The sequence below is a fragment of the Phoenix dactylifera genome, chromosome 9, assembly GCF_009389715.1.
Source record: "Phoenix dactylifera cultivar Barhee BC4 chromosome 9, palm_55x_up_171113_PBpolish2nd_filt_p, whole genome shotgun sequence".
NCBI classification, from domain to species: domain Eukaryota; kingdom Viridiplantae; phylum Streptophyta; class Magnoliopsida; order Arecales; family Arecaceae; genus Phoenix; species Phoenix dactylifera.
Genome location: NC_052400.1, coordinates 13,242,569 through 13,266,551, shown reverse-complemented (window position 1 = coordinate 13,266,551; position 23,983 = coordinate 13,242,569). Strand labels below are relative to the sequence as shown.

General features: G+C 38.7%; 2 protein-coding genes and 1 long non-coding RNA gene across 3 annotated transcripts; 1 reads left to right on the top strand and 2 right to left on the bottom strand.

Moving 5' to 3' along the window:
* Positions 1-89: 89 nt before the first annotated feature.
* Positions 90-5,809, bottom strand: LOC103701843 (probable plastid-lipid-associated protein 4, chloroplastic). Its single transcript, XM_026802527.2, has 6 exons — positions 5,375-5,809; positions 5,174-5,287; positions 4,651-4,749; positions 3,500-3,574; positions 1,682-1,749; positions 90-418 (listed from the first exon to the last, which is right to left on the bottom strand). Exons 1-6 carry the CDS (start codon positions 5,690-5,692, stop codon positions 346-348), a joined length of 747 nt encoding a protein of 248 aa, XP_026658328.1. The 5' UTR covers positions 5,693-5,809; the 3' UTR covers positions 90-345.
* A 3,266-nt stretch (positions 5,810-9,075) lies between these two features.
* LOC120111905 lies at positions 9,076-13,623 on the top strand. Its single transcript, XR_005513316.1, has 2 exons — positions 9,076-9,874; positions 12,775-13,623. It is a non-coding gene; the product is annotated as an uncharacterized LOC120111905 (long non-coding RNA).
* On the bottom strand, positions 13,468-23,676 carry LOC103701839 (uncharacterized membrane protein At4g09580-like). Its single transcript, XM_008784039.4, has 4 exons — positions 23,084-23,676; positions 20,187-20,457; positions 19,841-20,011; positions 13,468-13,840 (listed from the first exon to the last, which is right to left on the bottom strand). Exons 1-4 carry the CDS (start codon positions 23,404-23,406, stop codon positions 13,709-13,711), a joined length of 897 nt encoding a protein of 298 aa, XP_008782261.2. The 5' UTR covers positions 23,407-23,676; the 3' UTR covers positions 13,468-13,708.
* Between the last annotated feature and the right edge of the window lie 307 nt (positions 23,677-23,983).

Sequence of the window (23,983 nt, the reverse complement as noted above, 5' to 3'; positions counted from 1 at the left end):
AGTTACCAGCCCGCAGTTACTGTAGCTACCATTTGCAGTTTAATTCCACCACGAGAAATTCACATGCAACATACCATATAACTACAGCATGCAGTCCAAATGAAGCTCTCCTCTTATTAATTGTTACCTTTTTCACAAACTCAATGTGAGAGGGTGGTCACAAGAATCGCCTCCTCATGGTTCGGCATATTTGCTGCCAAAAAGATGTGTACATCCAAAAATTTATATACTGCCTTTTCCAGCTACATACATTATCTGCAGAGCAGAGGACAAGTTTCTTGAGTCAAATGCGCAGCTTTATATCGGTCGAGGAAAGAAATTTGCATCATATTCAGAACTTTGTCATTAGACAGGGACCCTGTATGTTGGATCAACCATCTTTAATACAAACAGGTTCCCCTTGTCACCCCTGGAAACCCTGCAAACCAGAAAAAGAGTCATCGCAAAATCAGTGATTTCGTCATCAATAGAAACCAATGGATATAGTACCTCTCATGTGACATATCCATGGACTTGAGATTTGAAGAGAATTGATGTTTCTAAGCGTACGATAAATTATCTTGATTCTTGAATGATTATCTTTGATAGCTACAAATCGTGGAACTCTCTAACAATCATAAACTACCTGCATCATCCTAATAATTTAATTGGTAAGATACTTTCTCATATTACAGTGTCACCAGAGGACAAGCAATGCAACAAGATAACGTGAGGGCTTGGTTGTCGTCTAAGAATAGTATAATGACCAGAAAAATCTTCAACAGTGTCTATCTAAAAATTGGATATGTCGAGCTACTAATTCTTCTCAAATTATTATAGACATAAAAAACTACATAGGTTTCTACCTTATGAATTGCATCTTTGGTATTACTAATCATTCCCATATTTTCTTCTCTTTTGCGAATGAGCCTTAATGCAGTGGTAAGATTGCTCCGTTATGACCTGGGTGTCACACATTCAAAACAAAAAAATAGCTTCTCTATATGCAAGGGTAAGGTTACATATATCTGACCCTCCTCCAATAAAATTCAGAGATAGAGGGTAGCAACTAGATAGTCTATATGTAATATAGCACTAGATCTACTCCAAGTTTCCACGACAGCCAAAATTATAGGTCAGTCCGATACAAGCACCTTAGAGAGAGAGAGAGAGGTGCATCCTATTTGACTGATGGGTGGCATTAGTTGGATATGGGTCAAGTTAAATATCTATCAACCTGAACCAGACCCATTTATTAAATGGGTCAAAATCTAAAACCGAACCCACCCTCTTTATTAAACATATAACCTAGTGCAACCTGCATAACCCATTTAATAAATAGGTAAAATCAAAATAAACAGACTAAATAGGTTTTTAAATGATTTAAACATGTTGTAACTATGTTGCAGTGATTTTTCCCACTACTAGAAATCATCGCATGTATGATTAGGTATGATATATGAAGTAAGTGGATGTGTACTATTGAGTGAATAGGCATAAGTGTGAGATATAACAACAGCAATTTGCCATGCATTAACATATTTTCATATGGGGGCATCTTTATTTCTAGAAACTCGTGACAGTAGTGGGAAAATCCAATGTGAGTGCTAACTTTAACAAGAAAACTAGCTCCAATTTTACATAATTGAGACTAAGATATAGAAAGGAGAAATACATTTGGTAACATGCTGCACACACTTACCGAATCTCTTCATCTAAGTAAGTGATTTCTAATTCACCACGTCCTCTTCCAGGTGCTTTAATAGGTATCTGTATGCAAACAGAAACAGCAATATAAAAGCATGACCAGTAAAGTTTCCAATAAAGCAATATATGCAGAACTAAACAAAAGAACAATATCAGAATGAGATGACATATCTTTCTTAGTCTCTTACTTATGACTAACACTTGGCAACACAGTCTTCTTTGACGCCAAGCCATATGGATATATATATCTAGTCTTTTTATATCTGGAAAAAATATTATGGTGTCTGAAATTGGCACGCACTATTATGAAAGAAGTCTGTTCACAATGGCAGAGCCAGGAATTTAAACGAGGGGGAGGACAAACAACAAAACAATATCAGAAGAATTATTATCTAAATCAAGGACATTAAAAAATGATTACTGTAAACACATACTACCACTCGTGTGTCATAATACTTCCATCTATTTGTCTGCAAAGCTAATATAAATTATTTTAGTAAATTTTTTCACCCCCTTCTAACATTTTATGAATTGTGATAATGACTTCTTTAAGAATGTATTTGCCATCTTCTAACAAATAGCATGAGGTAATCAACCAAAATTTTAGAGACAACAAAAAAATGTCCTGGATAATGGTTGCTGAATAAAAATTAAAAACAACATTAAAAATCAAAAAATAATGAATCAAATATTTTAACAACATAAATTGAATAGTAAAGAAGATGAGCAAATAAAACTTATATGCTTACATAAATCCAGCCTTCAGTAACTTGCCCATTAAAACATAACCAAATAAACTAAAGAATAAATACAAATGACAATGTATCATTGCCTTCTATGTAGACTCGTAATCCTTATTTAGCAAGGATTTCACAAATCCAAAATAGACTATTTATTCCTGGACAGGAAGGGTGTTGGTCCAATTAAAATGTTCTTTTTTCTTATTCTTGAGATAAAGAATCGGGAACTTAAAATGCTTTTTTCTATCAGTTAATAATTAGATCCCATATTTCCTAAAATACCTGGACAAAGAGTGGGAAAGGTATATCAACTATAGAAACCTTGCTTGAATTTGAGGAAAAAAACCCATATGAGTTGGCGGGCTTTTTGGTTTAGAAATATACCAAACAAAAGCCAAAAGTTTAGGAGTCATTTGTGATCGAGTAGTGCAAAGCCATCTCTTGGATGAAATATTTCTTTGTTTCCTTTCCTTTTATAAGATTAGAATGGAACTTTGATTCCACACTAGAAAAGCAAAATCATTGGAATTCTGCAGGGGTGGGGAGGGGAGGGGGGACAAATGTTTGTCCAGAGTTCAAAAGATAGCAGGAAACATCAGCCATTTTTCAAGACAAACCCAACTTGTTAGCCACAAAATGATGAATTTTGTGCATAATTTTTACCCAGGTTTGATTGTGCCCTGATCAACTGTCTTTTACAAAAAATGCAAATTTAGCATGAACAATTATAACTAGACAAAAAGGATTTCAACCGTGTGATTGTTGACGAGGTAAGCAAACAATGGCGAAACGAAAGGATTCAGTAAACCAATATGGTTTCATGCTTAAAACGTCACTATGAAGATGATGACATGCGAAAAGGAAGAACCCAAAGCTACATCAGAAGCATGTTCATTTAGAAGGCATGTCTAATCTGAAACAACATAACCATGCATCAGAAAACATCCTAAGTATGAACAGAGATGTCCATGAATCCTGCTCTATGAAAGTAATATGACCATCAACATTAAAAAGTTCCAGATCAGAAATAAATAGTAGAAGAATATGATTTTAAAAGAGAAGACATCACTTACCAAACCAAATATTTTGAAAGTATCAAATCTAACGGCTACTCTTCTAGCATTGAGAGGCACCAAGTTGGCTGTTACCTGCAAGGACAACCCTGAATTTGAAGAATACACTTCAGAGGAACTTTGTGCGAAGCTATGAAGATGCTAGAACAATTCAGTAATGTAGAGATAACAAAAGTTTATTTTATAGCAAGACTGCATAATATCACTAACTTCACAACTTTTGGTGGTGCTGATCAGACATCTAATTTGCTTTTTCCTCAATGTAACAAATTTTATTATGGAAACTACCTGTTAAAGAAGCAACATACCTGATCTTAAATATTTCTAAAAGTGCTTGAAAGTGCTAACTGCTCACATAGATATGTTCATGTTAAGAAAAACAATGAACAAATACATAGACATGGGTAGATACTGTATCAAAAAGAAATGTTGGAGTTAGTCATACCCATGTTGCAATTATCAGCAATGCATTGCAACATGTAAGTCCAAGTACACACGTCTAAACAGTATATTTTGTTATAGAGTCACATCTCCTTTAGCAATTATTCGGAAAAATAGTAGCTGACGAGATGCCTAGTAAAACTAGAAAACATTTTATCGCAAAAGTCTAGTGATAGGGCCAATAATAATAATATCCTATGATGAAAATAATGCACTTGATATGCTTTCAGTTTATGTAATTATAACCATCAGGTTACCAGTTTTCTTTGATATATATGAACTTCTACCTTTGTTGATGTGGCTAGTTAATTTAAAATTTAACAAAGCAGTATAATTTGGTTATTACAATATCTCCTGTGAACCTGAACATGCAAATGGACACATAAGTATATTGTCCTCTTTCCCTCTCTCACCCACATAATTGTGTAAATTTTGGAAGTCGTTTCATTGCCATCTTGTACAGTTCCTTATTAATTCAACACCACATTGATGCCATGAAAGGAACAGTAAATGACTTATTTGTACCAATAACTAGACAAAATCATATGGCAATTCCAATCCCTTGCTAACTTTTCCTTATCATGAATCCTCAAGAAAAATGAAAGACATTATTTTGCATTCTTCAATTCTTTGGAAACGGAAATTCATAACAGACAACTTATTAAGGAAGCATGCATTTGCAAAAAGGCATGGTTTGAAGGAGGAAGAACCTGGTTGAAGTAAGGCCAAGTTTCCATATTTTGAGCTCTTAATGTGTCAGCATTGATAGCCTGATAGATCTTTCCATTTGGCCGTAAAAATTTCGGCCTCTGCAAAGTCAGTCCAATATCAATCTTTACAATATCCATCTTTACAAAGCACAATCATGACTTGCAGATATTCGACATAGAAAAGCAAGACAGAAGAAGTTACATCTTTAGATATCGAAAATTTTAATAATGTGAACGGGCAGGAATATTTGACGAGGTAAAAAAATAGTTCAGATAAAGGAAAAAGGATCTTCACTCCGTTGTTTCACAAAAGATAAAGAAATATCATCAGATTTTTCTTTCTGAGGAAATATCGACGAAATTCTGGATGAGGAGGAGAGGATTTCTCCATCTCTCTAAATTGTTCGATGATCAATCAATGAGCACAACAGACTTAAGAGTAACTGAAGACGGTTTCTACTTGTAGAGCGTCTTGACGCCATAAATGAGATTTAAACCCACAAAAATGAGAGCGAGAAGCAACCTGAGTTTGCAAAATTGATTTAGAAGTTGTATATAGGAGCTCCCATTTTCCATTAAGCAAATCCGATTTGAGTGGCTCCTTAACTGAATTGACTGCTTCCAATTCACGTGCAATCTGATTAATAGAAAGAAGCATAGAACGATGTCACAAGCTGAAGATGCCACTTCGTTATAAATTTACAGCAGATTAAAAAAGCTGCACCTGATCGATCCTCTCTTGGTCCTCGAGCGTGGCCTCGGCGCCGCGATCAAGAGGAGCGATCGCCTCAAAGAGCTCATCCTTGAGCGTCTCCCGGCTCTTGCCCTTCTTCTTGATAAAGGGCGGGAAGAAGGAGACCTTGGTCCTCCATCTCAGCGCGGCCTCGTTGGGGAGCGGAGAAGGGGCCACCGACAGGCCGCCCGTGCCCGCTGGCTTTCTCGGCGAGGGGAAGGAGACCTGAGAGCAAACGAGACGGAGGCTTCCGGAAGAGTGAGAGAGGGTTGGGAGGGAGGAAGGAGGGAAAGAAGAAGCCAACGCCATGGCGGAAGAGAGCAAGGAACGCGAGGGTGGACCGACGGAGGTTTGAGATGCGGTACGGTCATGGCCACTTTGGGGGGATAGGAGGCGAGTGGAAGGGATCGTTGCGAGCTTTTCCGAGACGCTTCTTCGCCTCGGCACCCGCCAACCGTTGTCCTCCGTTGGATATCGGTTCGCCCACTCGTGATGATTGCTCACAGAAATCCAACGTGTCGTAAGGAGATTGGCTTTTAACAGCTTGAATCACAAAGTTGTGAACAACGATCATTTTAGACTAATTATATATTTAGAGGGACAAATGGAACCACATGATAAGTAGCTTCCTGTGTGGCCAGTTATCTTAAAAATATTGTATGAGTTGAAAAAAAAAATTGCCTCCGCTCCAAAGCCTACTATATTTTGATTTTTTTTGATATATCCCTAACAGAACTATATTTCATAAATAAATTCTAGATATAAAAAAAACAAAATGATCATGAATCATTAGATAATTCTTGATTAATTTAACTTGGAGAATAATTCAAATAATTGAAACATTCCCAATAAATTCGACGAATTCCCCTTCTTCATTAGATATCATTATTACAATCTTTGTATGTGTAAGGAGCCACTATAAACTTAACTGTGATTTTACGCACCAGATAATGAATAACATTTTTTTTGTACTTTTTCTTAGATTAATTATCATAATATAAAATACTTTCATAGTTCAAGTTCATAAAGTCAAATGTTGGGTCTTCATATCTTACCAAGAAACAAGATTTCCTTAATTTGGCAATGAAGGACGGTAATTCACTACCAGGTACAGGGAATATTTCCAAGATACCTCCAAGTGTTTGGTCATAGCTTCTCTTGCAAGGTTGTTTGTATTCCAGTTAGAGCTAATATTTTATAGGCCGAACCTCTAGTCTAAATTTTATTCATTTTTCATTGCACTTCGAGCCGAATCTATATAAAATTTAGTTGTTTTTTTTTTTACCCAAGTCTAGCTCATGGTCAGTTTTAATTTCAACCATGTCTTATGTAAGAAGGCCTATGCCATATTCCATTCTATCTTTTTCAATAAAATAGCTGATATATCGACCTTAAAACAAAAAGGAGCCAATTGTTTAGTAGAGGTAGCCCATGGAATCGATGATAAAGTTCTTGGCAACAAGGACTTTGTTTCGTCCCTCACGCTGATCCCTTTGGGGGCAATCTTTCTATAAAAGAAAGAAAAATAGTATCTTAACGAAAGGTTTTCCCATGACAAAGTCGACGTAAGTGAAGCTAATAAATAGAGAAACGACCTTGGCATAAGAAGAGCATCCAATCATTGTCAAATAAGATCACTACCATGGAGACAAGCCATGGCGTGATTACCACCTTATCCAATCCATTAGTCAGACCCTCCAATCTCGCCACAGACATAGATTTTGGCCCGGAGTTTGCAAGCAGCAACATCCCAAGGAATCCACAAAACGAAACAAGCTGAAGAGTTTGAAGCTGCTCTTCTGCCCACCTGGCATGTTCCTATTGATATGGAGAAATGGATAGCATTTGCAGGAGCGAAAGGAGTAAAAAAAACTTGAGTTGGACTTGTCTATAGGATTCAACCTAAGGGTGGCAATTTATGATGTCAACCCGATTCACGAACAATCCGTTTTAAGCAGGATTTAATATAAACAAATTTGAGTCGTAAATTGCTTAATCCGTCTAAATCTGTTTATTAAATAGATTGAATTCAGATTTAAATATTTAACCCGTTTAACCCATTTTGACATGTTTAATAATTGAATTGGATTATGATCTGATCTGTTTAATATGTTTAAAACTTATTTAGTCTGTTTGAAACCTGCTTAATCTCTTTCTGACCTATTTAACCCGACCCGCTTAACCTATTTAACTTGTTTAAATCTATTTAACCCATTAAAAATCAGTTTAACCTGATTTAACCTATTTAATAAATGGGTTATGTGAGTCATGATGGATTACCTATTTAATAAATAGGCCGGATTCAAATTTGAAATTTTGACATGTTTAATAAATAGATTGAGTTTAGATTGATGAATTTTTGATCCGAACCGCATCTAATCCGATCTATATCTAACTCGACTCGATCCGATTGCTATCCTAATTCAACTCTTGGACTAATGAATTCACCAATGGAGAACAATCAGTTAAATTGCCCGATTGCCTTATCGCAGATCATTTACTCATCTAAGGCTGACCGCTATTATTTTTGACCTCCATCGGAGGTCAGTGGATTTAATTACCCCCAAGCCTTATTCCTTTCTTACCTGAACATCACTGATGGTATGCTCCAATTCCTCCTGCTTCACAACCCGATGTCATTCTCTTACATAGATGAATTTACATAAAGTCTAAAGGGACTCATGAGGCAAGGTTTTTTTTTGGGAAGAACATTTGAGTTCTTTCGTAGAATATATGAACAAGCTTTAAAGACCAACAGGACCCAAGAATTTTATTTCAAAAATGTTGCAGGTCGGACGCTTTGGCCGGAGCCTCGCGCAACAGTTAGTCCACATTAAGCTAGCAGAGAAAAAGAACTGCGTTCCTCCCGAAGTATTGTCCGCTTTGAGCGCTCCGGCCCGCGCGTCCAGTGCAGACGGGGGGAGACTAGTGCCCTCACGGTTTTGTCCCACAAAAGGGCCCTCAAGAGGAAAGGATTTCCACCCCCCATTTAAGGCACAGAACCTTTCCGCTACTAGCCGATGTGGGACTAAATTCAGATGCACCCCCCACAACATAGCCCCCCTAGCGGGAAGGTTCCTGTGGCGCCTCCCAGTCCTACGGGGTAGTCTGCGGCAAGGGGCGCGTCCCTTCCTCTGGCGCCAATCTGTTGCGGGAACGGACACTTTGGCCAGAGTCTCGTGCAACAGTTAGCCCACATTAAGCTAGCAGAGAAAGAGGACTGCGTTCCTCCCGAGGTATTGTCCGCTTTGGGCGCTCCGGCCCGCACGTCCAGCGCAGACGGGGGGAGACTAGTGCCCTCACGGTTTTGTCCCACAAAAGGACCCTTAAGAGGAAAGAATTTCCACCCCCCATTTAAGGCACAGAACCTTTCCGCTACTAGCCGATGTGGGGCTAAATTCGGATGCACCCCCCCCCCCCCCCAAACAACTAGCTGGAAGGGATGAAAATCCTTTCCTCTTGAGGACCCTTTTGTGGGACAAAACCATGAGGGCACTAGTCTCTCCCCGTCTGCGCTGGACGCGCGGGCCGGAGCACCAAAAGCGGACAATATCTCGGAAAGAACACAGTCCTCTTTCTCTGCTAGTTTAATGTGGGCTAACTGTTGCGCGAGGTCCGGTCAAAGCGTCCGTCCCCACAACAAAAAATATTACTGAAAAAACAAAAATATCATTTTATTACATGGTTAAGGACTTCAGTATCAAATTTCATGATGAGATTAAGGGAATTCATCAAAATATATTCAGTAAAAGTAACAATCAGAGCAGAGAGTGAAGCAAGATCATAACAGGCAAGCATAAAACATCAAGATTGCCAAATAAAAACATAACAAAAAAAAGAAGAAAGATAAATAGCATTCGAAGCATTTGAGTTAATTATATATATATATATATATATATATATACAAAAAGATCCCTTTATTTGCAGTACATCTTGCACTTATTTATCATCACAGTAAAGAATCGTCTGGGATCGCATCCTCTTCAAATTTTCAAATTTCACACTCGTTACGCTCCACCGCCGCCGCGAGGCGGCGGGGGGTCGGCGAAGCCCATTCCGCCAGCGCGACCTCTACCGACGCCCGCAAATCTGAAGCCTCGCCCGTTCCAGCCCCTTCCTCCTCCACCTCCGCAGCCGCGGCCGAAAGCGAACCCAAACCCTCTGTTTCCGCCACCGCCGCCGCAGCCGCCCATACCGCCGCCTCGGCCGCTGACGGGGTTGGCTCTCCATCCAAACCCGCAGGCGCCGTTTCCGGGAGGCCCGGCGGCGGATCCGGGTCGGAAGCCAAAACCGACGTGTCCTCGAGGCGCAGAGCCGAAGCCCCGGCAGCAGTCACGCCCCCATCCTCTCCGGCCCCCGCCTCCGACGTGGCCCGATCCCCAACGGAAGTGCCATCCGCCGGGGTTGTGGCCCCGACACCAACCCCCTCCACGGCAGCCAGCCCTGCACGCCATCTTCGCGGGGTTCCGTTCCGTCCCTACGATTTATAAGGTAAGCCACGGCAATAGGATAAAGCAAATGAGGGTTGCTTGAATTGCACTCCAAGACTTGTTTGTCAAAGCCTTAGCTGCTAAGATTCGTAACCAATGGGTATTTCTTTATGATTTATAAGGATAAAGTAAGAGATTTGGTGCCAGAGCAAAAATGAACAAAAATTTATATAATACTATATGAGACGGAGCTCCTATTCTTTGCCACCCATCTTAAAGAAAAAATTTAAAATTTTAAATAAAAGAAAACTTCTCCGGCTAATGAAACCTATCAGTTTCATAATTATATAAAAAAAATTGCATATACCAAAAGAGATCATCCATGAATCCGATTTCATCGGATTCAAAATGAGAAAAATTGATTTTTTTTTCATTAAGTCGAGCAACTCCATCTATCCTTTTTTTTCATTAAGTCGTCTCGCCCATTCGCGACGACTTTCTTTTCCTCTCAAGTCCTCTTCTCATTTTATAAATCCCTCTTTTTTTAAAAATATTTGCACCTAAAAGTTTATAGAATCTAAGAAATAGCATATATATAATTTTTTATAGTAGACAAAGCTAGAAACCTGTGTAGTAGTATTAATAGATATTATATTTTAAAACTATGTATCGATTTATTTAGAGATATATATTAAGTTGCCAGATGACTAATTTGCTTGGTGTGTATCACCTGACCATATAGCGTGTACCAGTAAAAATAATATTCTGAAAATTGTGTATCGAATTATCTAGAAGTATGTATTAGCTACTGCTAGGTATGTATCAAAAAAACTTGCAGCATATATCAGAAAGTCGATAAATATGTATCATATGGTTATATAGTATGTACTAGTAAACGTGATGTTCTAGAAGTTGTATATCAATTTATTTAAAAGTATATATTGGGTTGCTAGATGACCTATTTGCTAAGTTTGTATCACCATGCTATGTACTTTGTACTAATGAACATCATATTCTAGAAATTGTATATCGATTTACTTAGATGTGTATAGTGGCTTGCTAGATAACTAATTAATTTGGTACATATTTTCCGCCTATGAAGTATGTGCTAGTAAAAGGCATGTTTTGGAAACGAGAAAGAAAAAGAATGCTACGCGTGAGTAGGCTTCGTATTTTACCGTGTTTTCTCTAGTGCCCATTTTAAAAAAATCCCAAAAGTCAGAAACTTCTCTTACTCATGGAGTCGTTAGACCCATGATTAAAAAAATACAAAAATAAATTGCATGGTATCCTCTTCCTTCCTTTTTTTTCTAAAATATATTTTTTATTTGTACATACTACATAGAGATGGGCATCGGGCCGTGCCGGGCCCGACCTAGCCCAGGCCCACCGGGCCACAGACCAAACGGGCTGTGCCTGGCCCGGCCTGTTACTAAACGGGCTGTGCCTGGCCCGACCTGTTACTAAACGGGCCGTACCAGGCACGACCCGCTTAACCTAAAGGCTAAGCCCGGCACGACCCTAGGCTTGTGAGGTGGCGGGCCATGCCGGGCCTGGCACGAGCCGTGCCAGGCACGGCCTGTCTGTCCAAAAAAAATAGCCGTTATGGGTGGCCCATAACGGCTATTTTTTTGGCCCATAACGGCTATTTGTGGCTTTTTACCTATTTTGCCCCTCCCACCCATAACGGCTATTTTTTTGGTCTATAACGGCTATTTGTGGCTTTTTACCTATTTTGCCCCTCCCAACAGCCATAAAACGGTTAATTTGAGGGATATTTTGGAAAAAAATACCCCTTATGGACCGTTCCGGGCTGGCCCGCGGGCTGTGCCGTGCTTGGCCCACGAATCGTGCCGGCCCAGGCCCTTATGGGCCGTGCCGGGCTCGGCCCGCGGGCCAGAAATCCTTAACCCAGCCCGGTCCCCCTTCGTGCCGGGCCATGGGCGGCCCGGCCCAATGCCCACCTTTAATACTACATAGCCAAATAATACACACCAAGTAAATTAATTATTTAGCAAGCCAATAAATTTAGGTATATTGATACATAATTTTTAGAATATGATGTTCACCAGTACACAGTACACATCAAACTAATACGCATTTAACAAATTAGTCATTCAGTAACCTCATATATACCTCCAAGCAAATTGATATACAGCTTTCAGAACATCATGTCACTAGTACACCCACATGGTTCGGTCATATATATTTTTCGACTTTCTGATATATATTACAAGCTCCTTTGTTACACATCCAATAGTAATCCAATATAACCTCTAGATAAATCGATACACAATTTGCAGAATATGCTTTTTAACAGTACACACTATATGATACCAAGCAAATTAGTCATCTAGCAAGCTTATATATTTCTAGGTAAATCGATACATAGTTTTCAAAATATGGTGTTAATTAGTACAATTATATAGGTTTCTAACTTTGTCTGATATAAGAAATTATATAGATACTATTTCTTTGATTCCGTAAACTCTTAGGTACAAGATCCTTAAAAAGAGAGAGAAATTTGAAGGAGGAGAAGAGAACTAGAAAAGAGAAAGAGGACTTTTGGGAGAGATAGCTTGATGAGGAAAAGAATAAATAGAGAGGCTTGTCAATGAAGAAAAAAAAAAAAAAAAAAAGGATATAAACGGTCTTTCTTAGTGTGTGTGTGTGTAAGTTACAAAACTGACAGATTTTATTAGTAGAAGAAGCTCTTTTCCTAAATGGATGCTAAAGGAAAAGTGGCATGATGGAAGTCCCGCCCCAGATAAAGGGGGTTGCTAGATTTGGACTTTTAGACTGGTTGCTTCTAAGGTCATAGCCTTAACGACCAAGATTAGCAACCAACGGGTATCGGACCCACGCCATGGATTCTAGACATACGAACACGGTGTAATATTATTGAATAACAAGGCATTTGTGGCTTTGAAATATATCCTCGGCGATGTTTTCTTGTAGCAGATATTCCGAAATATAAGATGTAACATGGTTTGGGCTTCATGATTGTACGCTTGGAATTGAAGATCAGCAACACTCGTGAGTGCAAACAGTGGCTGCAGAAACTTCCAATGAAGATCTTGGCAGATGGGAGGGGAGTAGGAATTGTGGGATGCATCATGTTTGGACATTTAATCAAAAGGAATGTGGATGTCAAAGGCCTTTAAAAGGGTGACAGACTGACGGACGATTTCCATTGAAACAAAAAACAGCAGCATGCAGACACACGAATGAGCGAACAAGACCCAGAAACTATGAGAACATGGGAAAAGTAGGAAGCAATTCCAACCACTGTACCAAATATTTCCTGTTTTCTCATAATATCTACCAATGTTCTTCAGAAATCTGCTAATGAGCTGATGGGAGTTGGGATTTACTTGCAATCAATGAGCTGCCAAGCATAACCCCAAAATCGGGAATTATATCACCAATCACAAACAAGAATCAGCATGTGGCAGAATCACACCAAATACCACACTTAGATTCTTCGGATGGAAAATCTAAACAGCTCTGTTCATAGAAATCAAAATCATAAATAGTTGTTGTTTACGATCTGTTGCAATCTCACAAACAGGACTTTTTGTATGCCTACTTGTCTACAAGACACTACATTTACAGCTAACAAAGTAAATCCATTACAAGAGAAGGGTGCCAAAAAAAAAAAAAAAGTTGATTCCTTCATTTATCAGACAAAAGATTACATTTCAGTTCTGCAATATAGCTTCCCTTTAGTTGCCAATTTTGGAGATCTAATTAAACAAATTATGAAATGTGAAAATATGCCAATGCCTGTCATCTACAGATATAACCGAATAAAAACAAAAGAGCTATCACCCTGCACTACTTTCCCTCTTTCCTGAGAGTTCTAATGACCGTGAGCAACTTGATCATGGAAGACTCATTCATATGTCCGCTTCCTCTTGAGGATCGCTGGTAATATGGAGATAGATCCAATAAAAAACAGAACTACCATTGTCTTAAAGTCATAGAGATCTCTGATTGATTTTAAATCCCCAAGAGCAAGGCCAGCCTGCAGGTTACCAATAGTTGCGCGTGGTTAGACAAGGAAATGTTCAAAAGTTACATTTATGCGATGAATGTTGAGGTTGATACTAGTAAAATTTACATGAAAAAGAAAAAAAATAATGTCTGGCGTTCAAAGTAGCGACAACAAGTATAAAAAAGCAATCACCAATGAGACACTTTTTTCTTATTCATCAAGCATCTTACGCCTCTGGAAGCCTGGCCTGCTTATAAATTACAATAATACAGAATATGTGAGACTGCAAGAAATTGCAAGTGATTAATTCCAGAGTTCCATACAGCAAACATACACGCGAAGGAAGAAAGTGGGTGCAGGAAAGTTTGCTGTATATGAACACATCTTGTAAGCATGGTATGTCGTACCGGCCCGAACAGAGCAGTACAGGGTATACCATACCGTACCGGCCCGAACTAAACAATACCGATACTCGGTATGGATGGCGTACCGACATTCAATATGCTAAAAAATTTCATCTTGTACCATACCGACACTATACTAGTATGGCACCAATACGGGGTCCGGTACCGAGACGGTGGACCTTGCTTGTAAGTATCTGTGTGGCATAGATGGTGTGTCATGGTTGAGAGTGCATAACCTCACTATTAATGGAGCCATATAGAATTACCAAAAACAATAAGAATAGAACTTAAACAAGCCGCAACCATATGAAAAAGGAACTAACGTAAAGTTTTAAGGGCTCATGAGGGGAATTAAACTAACAAAAAGCCTGAATCAAGCGAAAGAATTCCCCTAAAATTACTAGCGAAAGAAGAATCTCAGGAATCCAGTTCTACCAATTCCAAAAAAGATTGCAATGAAGTTCCCAAAAAATGAGGATTGACATGGCTGTCTTGGGTGTTTTTGCCTACAGTGCCCAGTCAATCAAACTGGAACCCAGACAAAGCCTGAAACAGGTGAGCCTATGGTAACAAATCCCTCCAAGGTATTTGAAAATCTTCCAACATTTTCCAAGATTTGCCCCAAAAAAAACCCAATACGTGTGTAAAAAAAAAATATACATATAACAGATATTTTCTTCATTTTAAATACATAACTAAAATAGAATCAGCATATTGTTTAGCAATTTTACCATACGATTATGATAATGCTGAATTATCTTTCCATAGCCATACGTTTATGCAAAATGAAATCATGTAGCACAAAAGTTTGATTAAAGCACATAATAATTTGTTCATATGCTATGTTTACTTCAAAAGACCTGGGACTAAGAAATGACCGACATGAAGGGCACTCTCCTCTGCGTCCTTTCCTTTTTACCTCCTTTTTCATGACAAGATGAGAATTAGAGGTCTAAGTAGTTATAGTTTAAAAGGCAGCCCTAGTTAACTCAATGCAAATCGTAGTATAAAGGCAATTATGGTAAATATCAAGAAGGCGATTGTGCAAAGAACCCACTTCTAGTTTCATATTTTCTTCTGATTTTAATAGGCCGACTAATTGCCTTATCCTTGTAATACATCGGAGAAAGGGAAGGTGTTGTTTAGCCTATATTACTTTAAAAAGATTGTCATTCCCTCCATATATGCCCTAAACAAATTTCTGAATAAACTTTTTTCTTCCTACATTTCATAGAGTTACTTCTCATCGTGATTGATTATATGCATTATTTTGGTTCAGTGAAGACCATATGTAGAGTCTTTAGGTGATCTCCTCACCAAATGTTTCCTTTATTTTGCCTAAACTAGAAAACAACGTCCATTCTAGGTAATACACTGACCCTAAAACATTATTGGCATACTCAAATACCAGCAAAAAAAATCCTACAATTCTTATCCATTATCACTGGAATAGGCACCATAATAATGTCAATTTTTTCATATTTTCACTTATTACCCCTAACAAGATGCCTCTAAAACTGTTTAATTGTATGACTTGACAAGGACTGAAATATTGGCTAGTGATGACTAAGCAATCTATTTGAATATACAGAAGGTAAGCATGCCATGTATTTCAAGATTTAAGACAAATATTCGTGTGAGTCAAAATGAGTCAAAAAAAGGCTGGAGAATACATTAGCAGAGATAATAAGCTACTCTGAAATCAAACAAATGACACCAATTATGTTTGTATTTTTTTCATGACATTTATACACCAATGCCCTATTGCAGAAAATTCACAAGCCATTTCTCCCTTTACCGGAAGCTTGTTGGGTATGACATTCAAACTCACAGCATTAATGAGCCTTAATCAAAAGCAACAAGCCTTGCCCTTAGAACATGCACTATATGTGTATCTTAGATTTAAAAGAAACGTAAGACGCATGCGCATAAAAATGTGCATAAACATTCATACAAATATACATAAAGTAAGTCTGGAAATGAGCCTGGGTCAGCCCGAGATCCATCAGACTAAGCTGACTCCAAGTTGGGCTACGGGCTAGGCCCGAAAGTGTTCGGATCAGATTTGGGCTTAAATGCAGAGCCCATATTTTTTTTGGACTGGGATTGGGTATATCCTTGCCTTGGCTCAGGCCCGACTTGAGCCCGTGTACAAGGCCCAAAATGGAGCCCAAACCCAGCCCAGTCTAACTTCCAAAATAGGTCTAGTCCTCAATCCGGCTCCGACCATTTTACATTATGTGGCCTGACCAATTTGCAGGCTCCACCCCGGTCCCCTGATCTGCTAATCACTAATCTCCCCTCACTCGAAGGGCAGACCCTCGGTTTGAACGAAGTCTCTTGTCTCCCCTCCATGGCTCCACTAGTGTTTCTTCTCCCGTTCTCCGCCCCCACCGCCTCTCCATCCTCTTCGCCTTCAATCCCATGAGTAAGCTCCAGCCCTTCGAATTGTTGCCATTGTTGGTCGCCGATTGCTGGTCGCCATTCTCTCATCAAAGTAGGCAAACGTGAGTCATGCGACCCTCCGCTCATTGGTCGACAGGGTTTCCATTCAACTACAAAGGGTCCTTGGCTCCCTCACCATCCTCGACTTCTCTTCTGCCAAGTTCTTCCAAGTCTTCCCATCCGTTGACATTTCTGGGGCTTCATTGCATCCAAGTAACTCATGCTATAATCTATCGATCTTATCCTTTCATTGCAGTGAATTCAATTGCAGTATATCTAACTTGCATTAGATTAAGTGAAATAGCTAGAGTTTTATATGATTCTTGATGCCTTCTTTAGAATTTTTTTCCCCATTTTCTTTAGTAATTTCCTATGATTGTATGGATTCTAAACCTATTTATTTTGATTTTTTTTGTTAATATTTTATATTAATGGTGGATTAGGTCTTTAACCTTGTTTGATACTAGAGAACTTGGGTTTGATTCCGATCTTCACCCAAACAAAAAGGAGGATCTTTTCTTCTGCCCCTCCTGCTCCTACATATCAAAAGATAAAAAGGACATTACACGTGTAAAACTTCAGGGATCCATTATATTGTATTTTAATTAGAGCAATGCTATGCATTCTGATTTCCCCTCTAGACATGGTGCAGTTTTATCTATTGGCCAGCATAGAAGGACGTCTTTCTAATTGGAAGAGTTACAAAGAACTGACCATATCCAGTCATTGTTTAAGCTAGATTTATGATTAGCACTTAATTTATATTGGAAACTATGGAAGTCATATCGGAGGGAATGAAGGGCTGGGACAATTAGGTAGAACCACCTTCTATAGCATACGAAAGTCACAAATAAACAGGAAACCAGACTTGCCACCTTACCACTGGTTGCAACCTTGGACTTTCATTGTTTGAGTTCTTACTGTATTTGCAGAAATTTCATGGACTTCCTTTCCTGTATAATTTACAAGACTACATGATTCCACAACATTGTGCACCTAGAAGCCTGCTTCAGAGCTGTACGGTTTCAATTCCATATCGAGGAAAACTAGCACCTCATTTTGGGATGTGAAATACTCACAGGAAAGAGGGCACCGGATTCAGGTCATGTAACTAAATACTATGACATTGCTTAGGTGGATGCACATTCAAAAGAACTTTTAAGCATGACCCTTGTTAAAAATTATGGATGTCATGGTTGCCCGATGTAACAATCACACTCTAAGCCTTGAATATAATTGGTGCACTGTCAAATTATTTATGCTTTCCTGCTTCTAGATTTTGCTAGGTTTCAATATCCTTGAATTCCTTTATTGTTTTTTTTTGTTTATTGTATGGTGATGAACTAGAAGCAGGAATCTATCTCGGGATATATCTTTATAATTTAGTAATCATCTTTATAAATTTTTTATTCATATCTAGTTACAAGTTTACATATTTAATTTTCTTCATGTTCTAATTATTTGCTTTATTCAAATGTAGGTTGTCACAACAATGGATGAGTGAAGAGGGATCAATCTCTCTCTTCCCTCTACCAAGATTGATTCCACGTGGATGTTTATTTGGAAAGTTTAGTTCCAGTAAAAAATACTAGTAAAGTTAAGCTGTTAGAACTGATTTCTTTCCGTATACTCTTATTCTCACATGGTGTTGAAAAGTCATTGTTGATCATTGAGTCTTGGTATAAGCAATGGAATGTGTCTCGCTAAAATACTAGTCAAACAATGCTGTTAGAATTGATTTCTTTCTATAAATGCAGTGTGATACTGTTATTGTCATATGGTGTTTGAGAAGTAGGTGTTGATTGATTAGTCTTGATATAAGTAACAGAATACTTTGCATCAATGCACTAGTCAAATATTGCTGGTTGAATTGATTTGTTTCTATATATGTGATACTGTTATCATCACATGGTGTTTGATAAGTACTAGCAGATTAATTGGCCTCATCATAGCAACAGAATGGTTTTTTCCTATTTTTTGTTGAGCAAAGACGTAATGTAAATGTGGTGCTTAGGTTTTAGAAATACAGGCAATGCAATTTTATGTCTTTTGTTAGTAAGGGCTATGGACTAAGGTTACTTTCATGTATGATAGCAAATGGGAAGAGATGTAAATTATATATGTTTTTTTTTAATTATCCTTAATTTATAGGATCGCATAAAAGCACTTCACTGGTGCATACATGATTAGCATTAACAAATGACGATGAAAAAATCGGAGCCCGACTAGCAAATGCCTAGACACTTGTGCTGTTGGTTCCAAAAATCATGTTGGTCTGTACAGTTTCTTCATGGCTTTTTTAAGTGGCAACAAAGAACAGATGCAGATGGTGTTGTGGATAGGCAAAGTGGAGTCATAACCATGTTACGTGATCCAAATACTTCAAATATTTATTTATTTCGGCCTCCTTCCTAATAGCAGGGTCATGGCTTCTCCTCAAGCAGGTTGTGGGTTCTTAATTTATAAGTTTCACGAGCATGAGATTTGGACAGTAGATAACACAAAAGTAGGTCTTCAATGAATATTAGGCGGATGAGAGTTCATGTCCACAAATTCAGGCCGGTCCAATTTTGGCCCAAATGGCTAAGTCGGGCCGGCCCAATCAGGTACTGGACGGGCTCAGGCCTGGGCTCGAGTTGGGCTCGGGCCTAAATTTTTCAAATGTTTTCGGGCTCGTTTCCAGCCCTACATAAAAGAGGTAAAAGTGTAAAACAAGATAAAAGTAGTGGTTAGTTTGAATAGGTAATTTTTATTTGTTATATTGGATACCAACAGAACCACAATCAATCAAACAATAATGAGGTTTACGTTGGTCAAGCAAGCAACTAGACAAAACCTCTTGTACCAAGCATGCGTGCATTATTGGAATAACTAAATCCAAATATTACGAGTCACAACACCTTGTCTCAGTTGCTCAGAACTAAAATGAAATGTAAATATTAATATTTAAATTTTTAAAATTGGTAGGCAAACCACAAAAGATGCATTGCATCCAGCCTGACTGCAGTAAATAATTTTTAAAAAGAAAAAATAATATTGATGCAAACTGGTACAAAAAATAGAAGCATTCTGAATCTTAATCCAATATTTTGCCATCAAAACTAGCAATCACTATCTAAAAAAAATCAATGATATCAAGAAGGCTGAAAGGATAAGAATACAGTAGTTAGAAGAAACTTACTCTGACAGTAATGTAAGATGCTGGAATAAGACCAACCAATGTTGCAAGAAAAAAAACATGGAAAGGTATGTCAACAATTGGAGATGCCACATTTATAAATGTGTTAGGCAATGATGGAGTTATCCTCAGAAAAAGCATGTAATTTAACAGCTTGTCTCTGCGCTTTGCTACCTGCATTTAAAGGAACCCATATTCTCAGATATGAAATGATGATTAATCAATCAAGTGGGAGATCTAAGCTAGATTTAATAAAATAAATTCCTTAAAGGAGGTTTAACAGAGAAATGCTACATAGACCACATTTAAGTAAATGGTTGATGAAATAAAACAGGATTATTATTTATACCTGTGCCTGAAAGAACTTCAACTTTTCAGGCCACAACCAGCTAACTAAAGGCCTTCCAATCAACTTGGAAAGAAAATAGCAGGAGGATGCACCAGAAGTGGCAGTAAAAACGACCAACACAACACCCTTGACAATCCCAAAAAGAGCTCCAGCCAGCAATGACATGAATATAGTGCCTGGAATCATAAATGTCTGCATGAAGATGTATGTTGCACAGTACCCTAGCATAAATTTCGCTTGGTAGTCTCTTGCATACACAGCAATATTATCTCTGCATAAGAGATTCACCAAAAATTAAAAATAGTTCTCATCATTATAAATGTGCTAGTGGGCAATATTTTAAAAAGTAACACCATAATAGATGATGTAGAGAAAGTGTCTAACGTTCTCACATCAATCTGAAGCAGAATAGATAAATAATAAAGAATAATTCAAGGCCAGTGCACGCTACAGATTCCAACCAATATGAAATTACTTCTCATGCTTGCCTTCTAAAAAAAGAACTTTAAGTAACCTAGCTTCAAAAGCTCTGCCCTGCATATGTTTTTTGACTGAAAAAGTGTGAAGCACAGAAAGCACGCATATAAAGAGTTGCTCTGGCTGCATACTGAACTGCTGCCATGCACTTCAGGGCACTTCACATGACTTTAACATAAAATGCCCTTTAGATGTGCACCCTCAGTGAAAAAACACAACCACATGTGAGAAACACAGGCAGGTTCTAAGGGAAATCATGGTGTTAGCTGGTGGTGCATATGAGAATTGGAACCTCAGATCTCCAAGCCACAAGATGGGAGAGATGGTACAGCCAGATGGAACTATGAGTCTCTTTTTTTCTTCTTTACTCTTTATGCTCTCTTTTTTCCTTTCTTGTATCACTTCTCTTCTTTCTCCCTTTATCTTGTCTTTTCAGCATAAAAGGCAATGCGACAGACCCTTGTACCCACAGCTATAGGGAAGAGATCAGCCTCTTATTTTCTTAAGAGAAAAACAAAGAAAAAGGAGGGAGGTAGGTCCCAGAAAGTTTAAGAACTTACAATTAACCCCCTAAAAACAGAGAACTATGAGATGGATTCCTAAAGCTCATAAGGAAGATTGTTAGGACTTGAATGACAGCTAGAGGCCTAAGATGGGACTTTTTTATACCAATAAAATTCTCTCTTCGCTCTTCTCATATTGCATCACCTGGTCAACTTCTCGGTGATAGTTGTCTCTAAAGACCAATGACAAAACCAGATGGTATTTCCATCCATAATCCAGGGAAAGAATGCAAATTCATGCATGAGTTTTCCTTTCTGTCTACTCTATCACTTTGTTCTTCTCTTCACATTTGTTTTGTTTCTCAACTCTTCTAGGCATGTGCTATATGTATCTTATGTAAGCTGGTCAACCTCATCATCTTGTATTCTCCTTGCTTTACTTTAGAATATTCTGTGAAAAGGAAAACAAACCAATCGTCTATAAATTAAGGGTACAAAATAACCTACTTTTGAAAACAAAGAATAGTGTAAGAACATGGTTTCTTATCATAAACTATATCAAACTTAACTAATCACACAAGAGGTCCCTACAGATATCCCAAATGAAAGGACACATCTCATACCTTAAGAATTACCCCAATGTGACCTCTCCCAATCCAAAAAGACTTCACTACTATACTATTTTTCCTTAATATGAACATGATAACTACCAAGAAAAATACATAAATGAACAAGCTATACACAGACTCATAAACTATGTCCAAGATAAACTTCCAAAAGTTAAGCACATAAAAATTCGGTGGGTTAAATATGTTTGTTTAGATGATATAGAACATAATTTATTATACGACTATAGCTGAATCACAGGATTGAATGTGAAAGTACCTGCAATCATTTAACACATAGAAATTGCAAACTGAATATTATTTATGAAGTAATCTCCTGAAAATGCACTCCATTTTCTAATGGAACTAAGTTGTATAACCAGAACTCTTCATGGTTGTACTCTAGTTAGTAATTTTCTTCACAGATGCCTTGTCCAGTTGCCCCATCCTCTATGGGTGTTGGCATGATGGTCAAACTTGATTTCTTATTTTCAAAATATCCAGGAATGAGGGAGGGCAGGCAGAAAACTGCCTCCAGTCTTTGATATGTACGATGGTGGAAATGTAAAACAAGTGTCAAGCTACGCAAGGATAGCACACCAAGACATCAGGTTTGAACTGTAAATAGCAGGCACAAAGTATGTATCACAGGGAAGGGTAAACAGAAGAAGACCTGCAGAAATAAGTGAAATACCACCAGGAGATTGATGTTGGAATTAGCTTCTGCAGGGAACTTCTGCCATTCCTTGCTTTTATTTTCACTTTTTTTTAAAGCAATAAATCTTTGCTGCCAAAAGCTTCGGTCGAGTTCAATATCTTCTTGAGTTTTTTAAAACAAAAATGGAGAACAGAAGCAATACCAAAAGGGCCCTTAGTCAACTTTGATAAAGTGATTTTGGAATTGCACAAATTGATAAGGCTCGAGAAGCTATCTCTCCAGCCAGCTAGATCAAGGGGAAGCAGGATGCTCCAGAATCTCTCTCCTAAGCCACTATTTTTTTTCAATCAAGATGGGAAAAAATATTTTGGCCCCGTGATAGCCATTTGTTATGTAAATAAAACAACAACCAATTGTTATCCCCATCAAATCTGATCAACAGAAGGAATTCAACGACATTTCTGTGGGCAAAAGCAGTCCATCAACATCATCAGACTTACGTAGGTAGAGATTGTGATTTCATCGCCAAACAAGGCTCAAAATTCTGCTTCCATACTATTATATATTCCAAAAGGGGAAAGTGAATTACCAAACAAAGCAAATAAAAAACAAACCAACCTACATTCAGCTGAAATGAGGAAATCAGGAACTCACTTGAGGACGCGAAGATCGGCAAGGTTGCGCGGCAGCCGGAGGATCTTATCATAGTCGGCCTCCGGCATGGTGACATAGATGCAGAATAGGCCGACGACGAAGATCGTGAAGACGGAGGCGGCGGCGGCTGCCTCCCCCCGGGTGAGCGGGAACTTGGCGTCGCGGGCGCCGACGGGCTTCTTGGTGGTGGGGAACTCCTCGGCGAGGGCGCTCTCCACGTCCCGGACGGCGGCGACCCGGAGGGGAGCCATGGAGACGAGGGCGGCGGTGCGGACGGAGGAGCAGCAGGAGGCGGCGATGGGGGGAAGGGGTCTCAGCTTCATTCTAAGGGGGCAAGCGGCATGGGGAGCGACGAGATCCCCGAAGAATCCGCTGAGAAGCTCCCAAAAGATCCCGGCGACGGAACGGCGCTCGATCGGGGAGGGGAAGTGGCGTCTCGCATCGGCCGGCGAAGCCCTAAAAAGAGAGCGGGAGAGGGCCAAGAGGGTGGGTGTACGAAAGTGAGAGTTGCGGAAGACTGCGTGCGCTTGGTTCTATTTTCTTGTCAACAGAAAAGTTAAAGGTGGGGGAGATGGCCGAGACAGAAAGGGCCGCCTCGAGTTCTTGTTCTTGCTTGTCTGTTATGGTCATTGATGCCAATTATCTAATTAACAATAAAACAATCTCATAAAATAATTATGTTTATTTTTATTTTGATGCTATTTTGATACCATGTTACACAAGTTGTTGAATTTTTAGATTTTGATGAAATAATTTCAACCCATCCCTTTTAATGTAGAGAGGAGTCAATTTTACTTTATTAGTAATCCTCAGATTTGCTTCTATAGTACCTTTTTTTTTTGAATTAAAAAGCTTGCATATTGCCTTTTGAAAGTAGGTTGGTTTAATTTGTATCTCTTG

What these genes read in the sequence shown, in the direction of transcription:
- LOC103701839 (XM_008784039.4), bottom strand. Translation starts at nt 23,406, where the DNA reads ATGAAGCTGAGACCCCTTCCCCCCATCGCCGCCTCCTGCTGCTCCTCC. An exon ending in GCCGATCTTCGCGTCCTCAA is followed by an intron (nt 20,458 to 23,083) that starts GTGAGTTCCTGA and finishes TCTCTTATGCAG; the next exon opens with AGATAATATTGCTGTGTATG. An exon ending in TGAAGTTCTTTCAGGCACAG is followed by an intron (nt 20,012 to 20,186) that starts GTATAAATAATA and finishes CTTTAAATGCAG; the next exon opens with GTAGCAAAGCGCAGAGACAA.
- LOC103701843 (XM_026802527.2), bottom strand. Translation starts at nt 5,692, where the DNA reads ATGGCGTTGGCTTCTTCTTTCCCTCCTTCCTCCCTCCCAACCCTCTCT. An exon ending in CTTGGCCTTACTTCAACCAG is followed by an intron (nt 3,575 to 4,650) that starts GTTCTTCCTCCT and finishes TTGTCCTTGCAG; the next exon opens with GTAACAGCCAACTTGGTGCC. An exon ending in TACTTAGATGAAGAGATTCG is followed by an intron (nt 419 to 1,681) that starts GTAAGTGTGTGC and finishes TCTGGTTTGCAG; the next exon opens with GGTTTCCAGGGGTGACAAGG.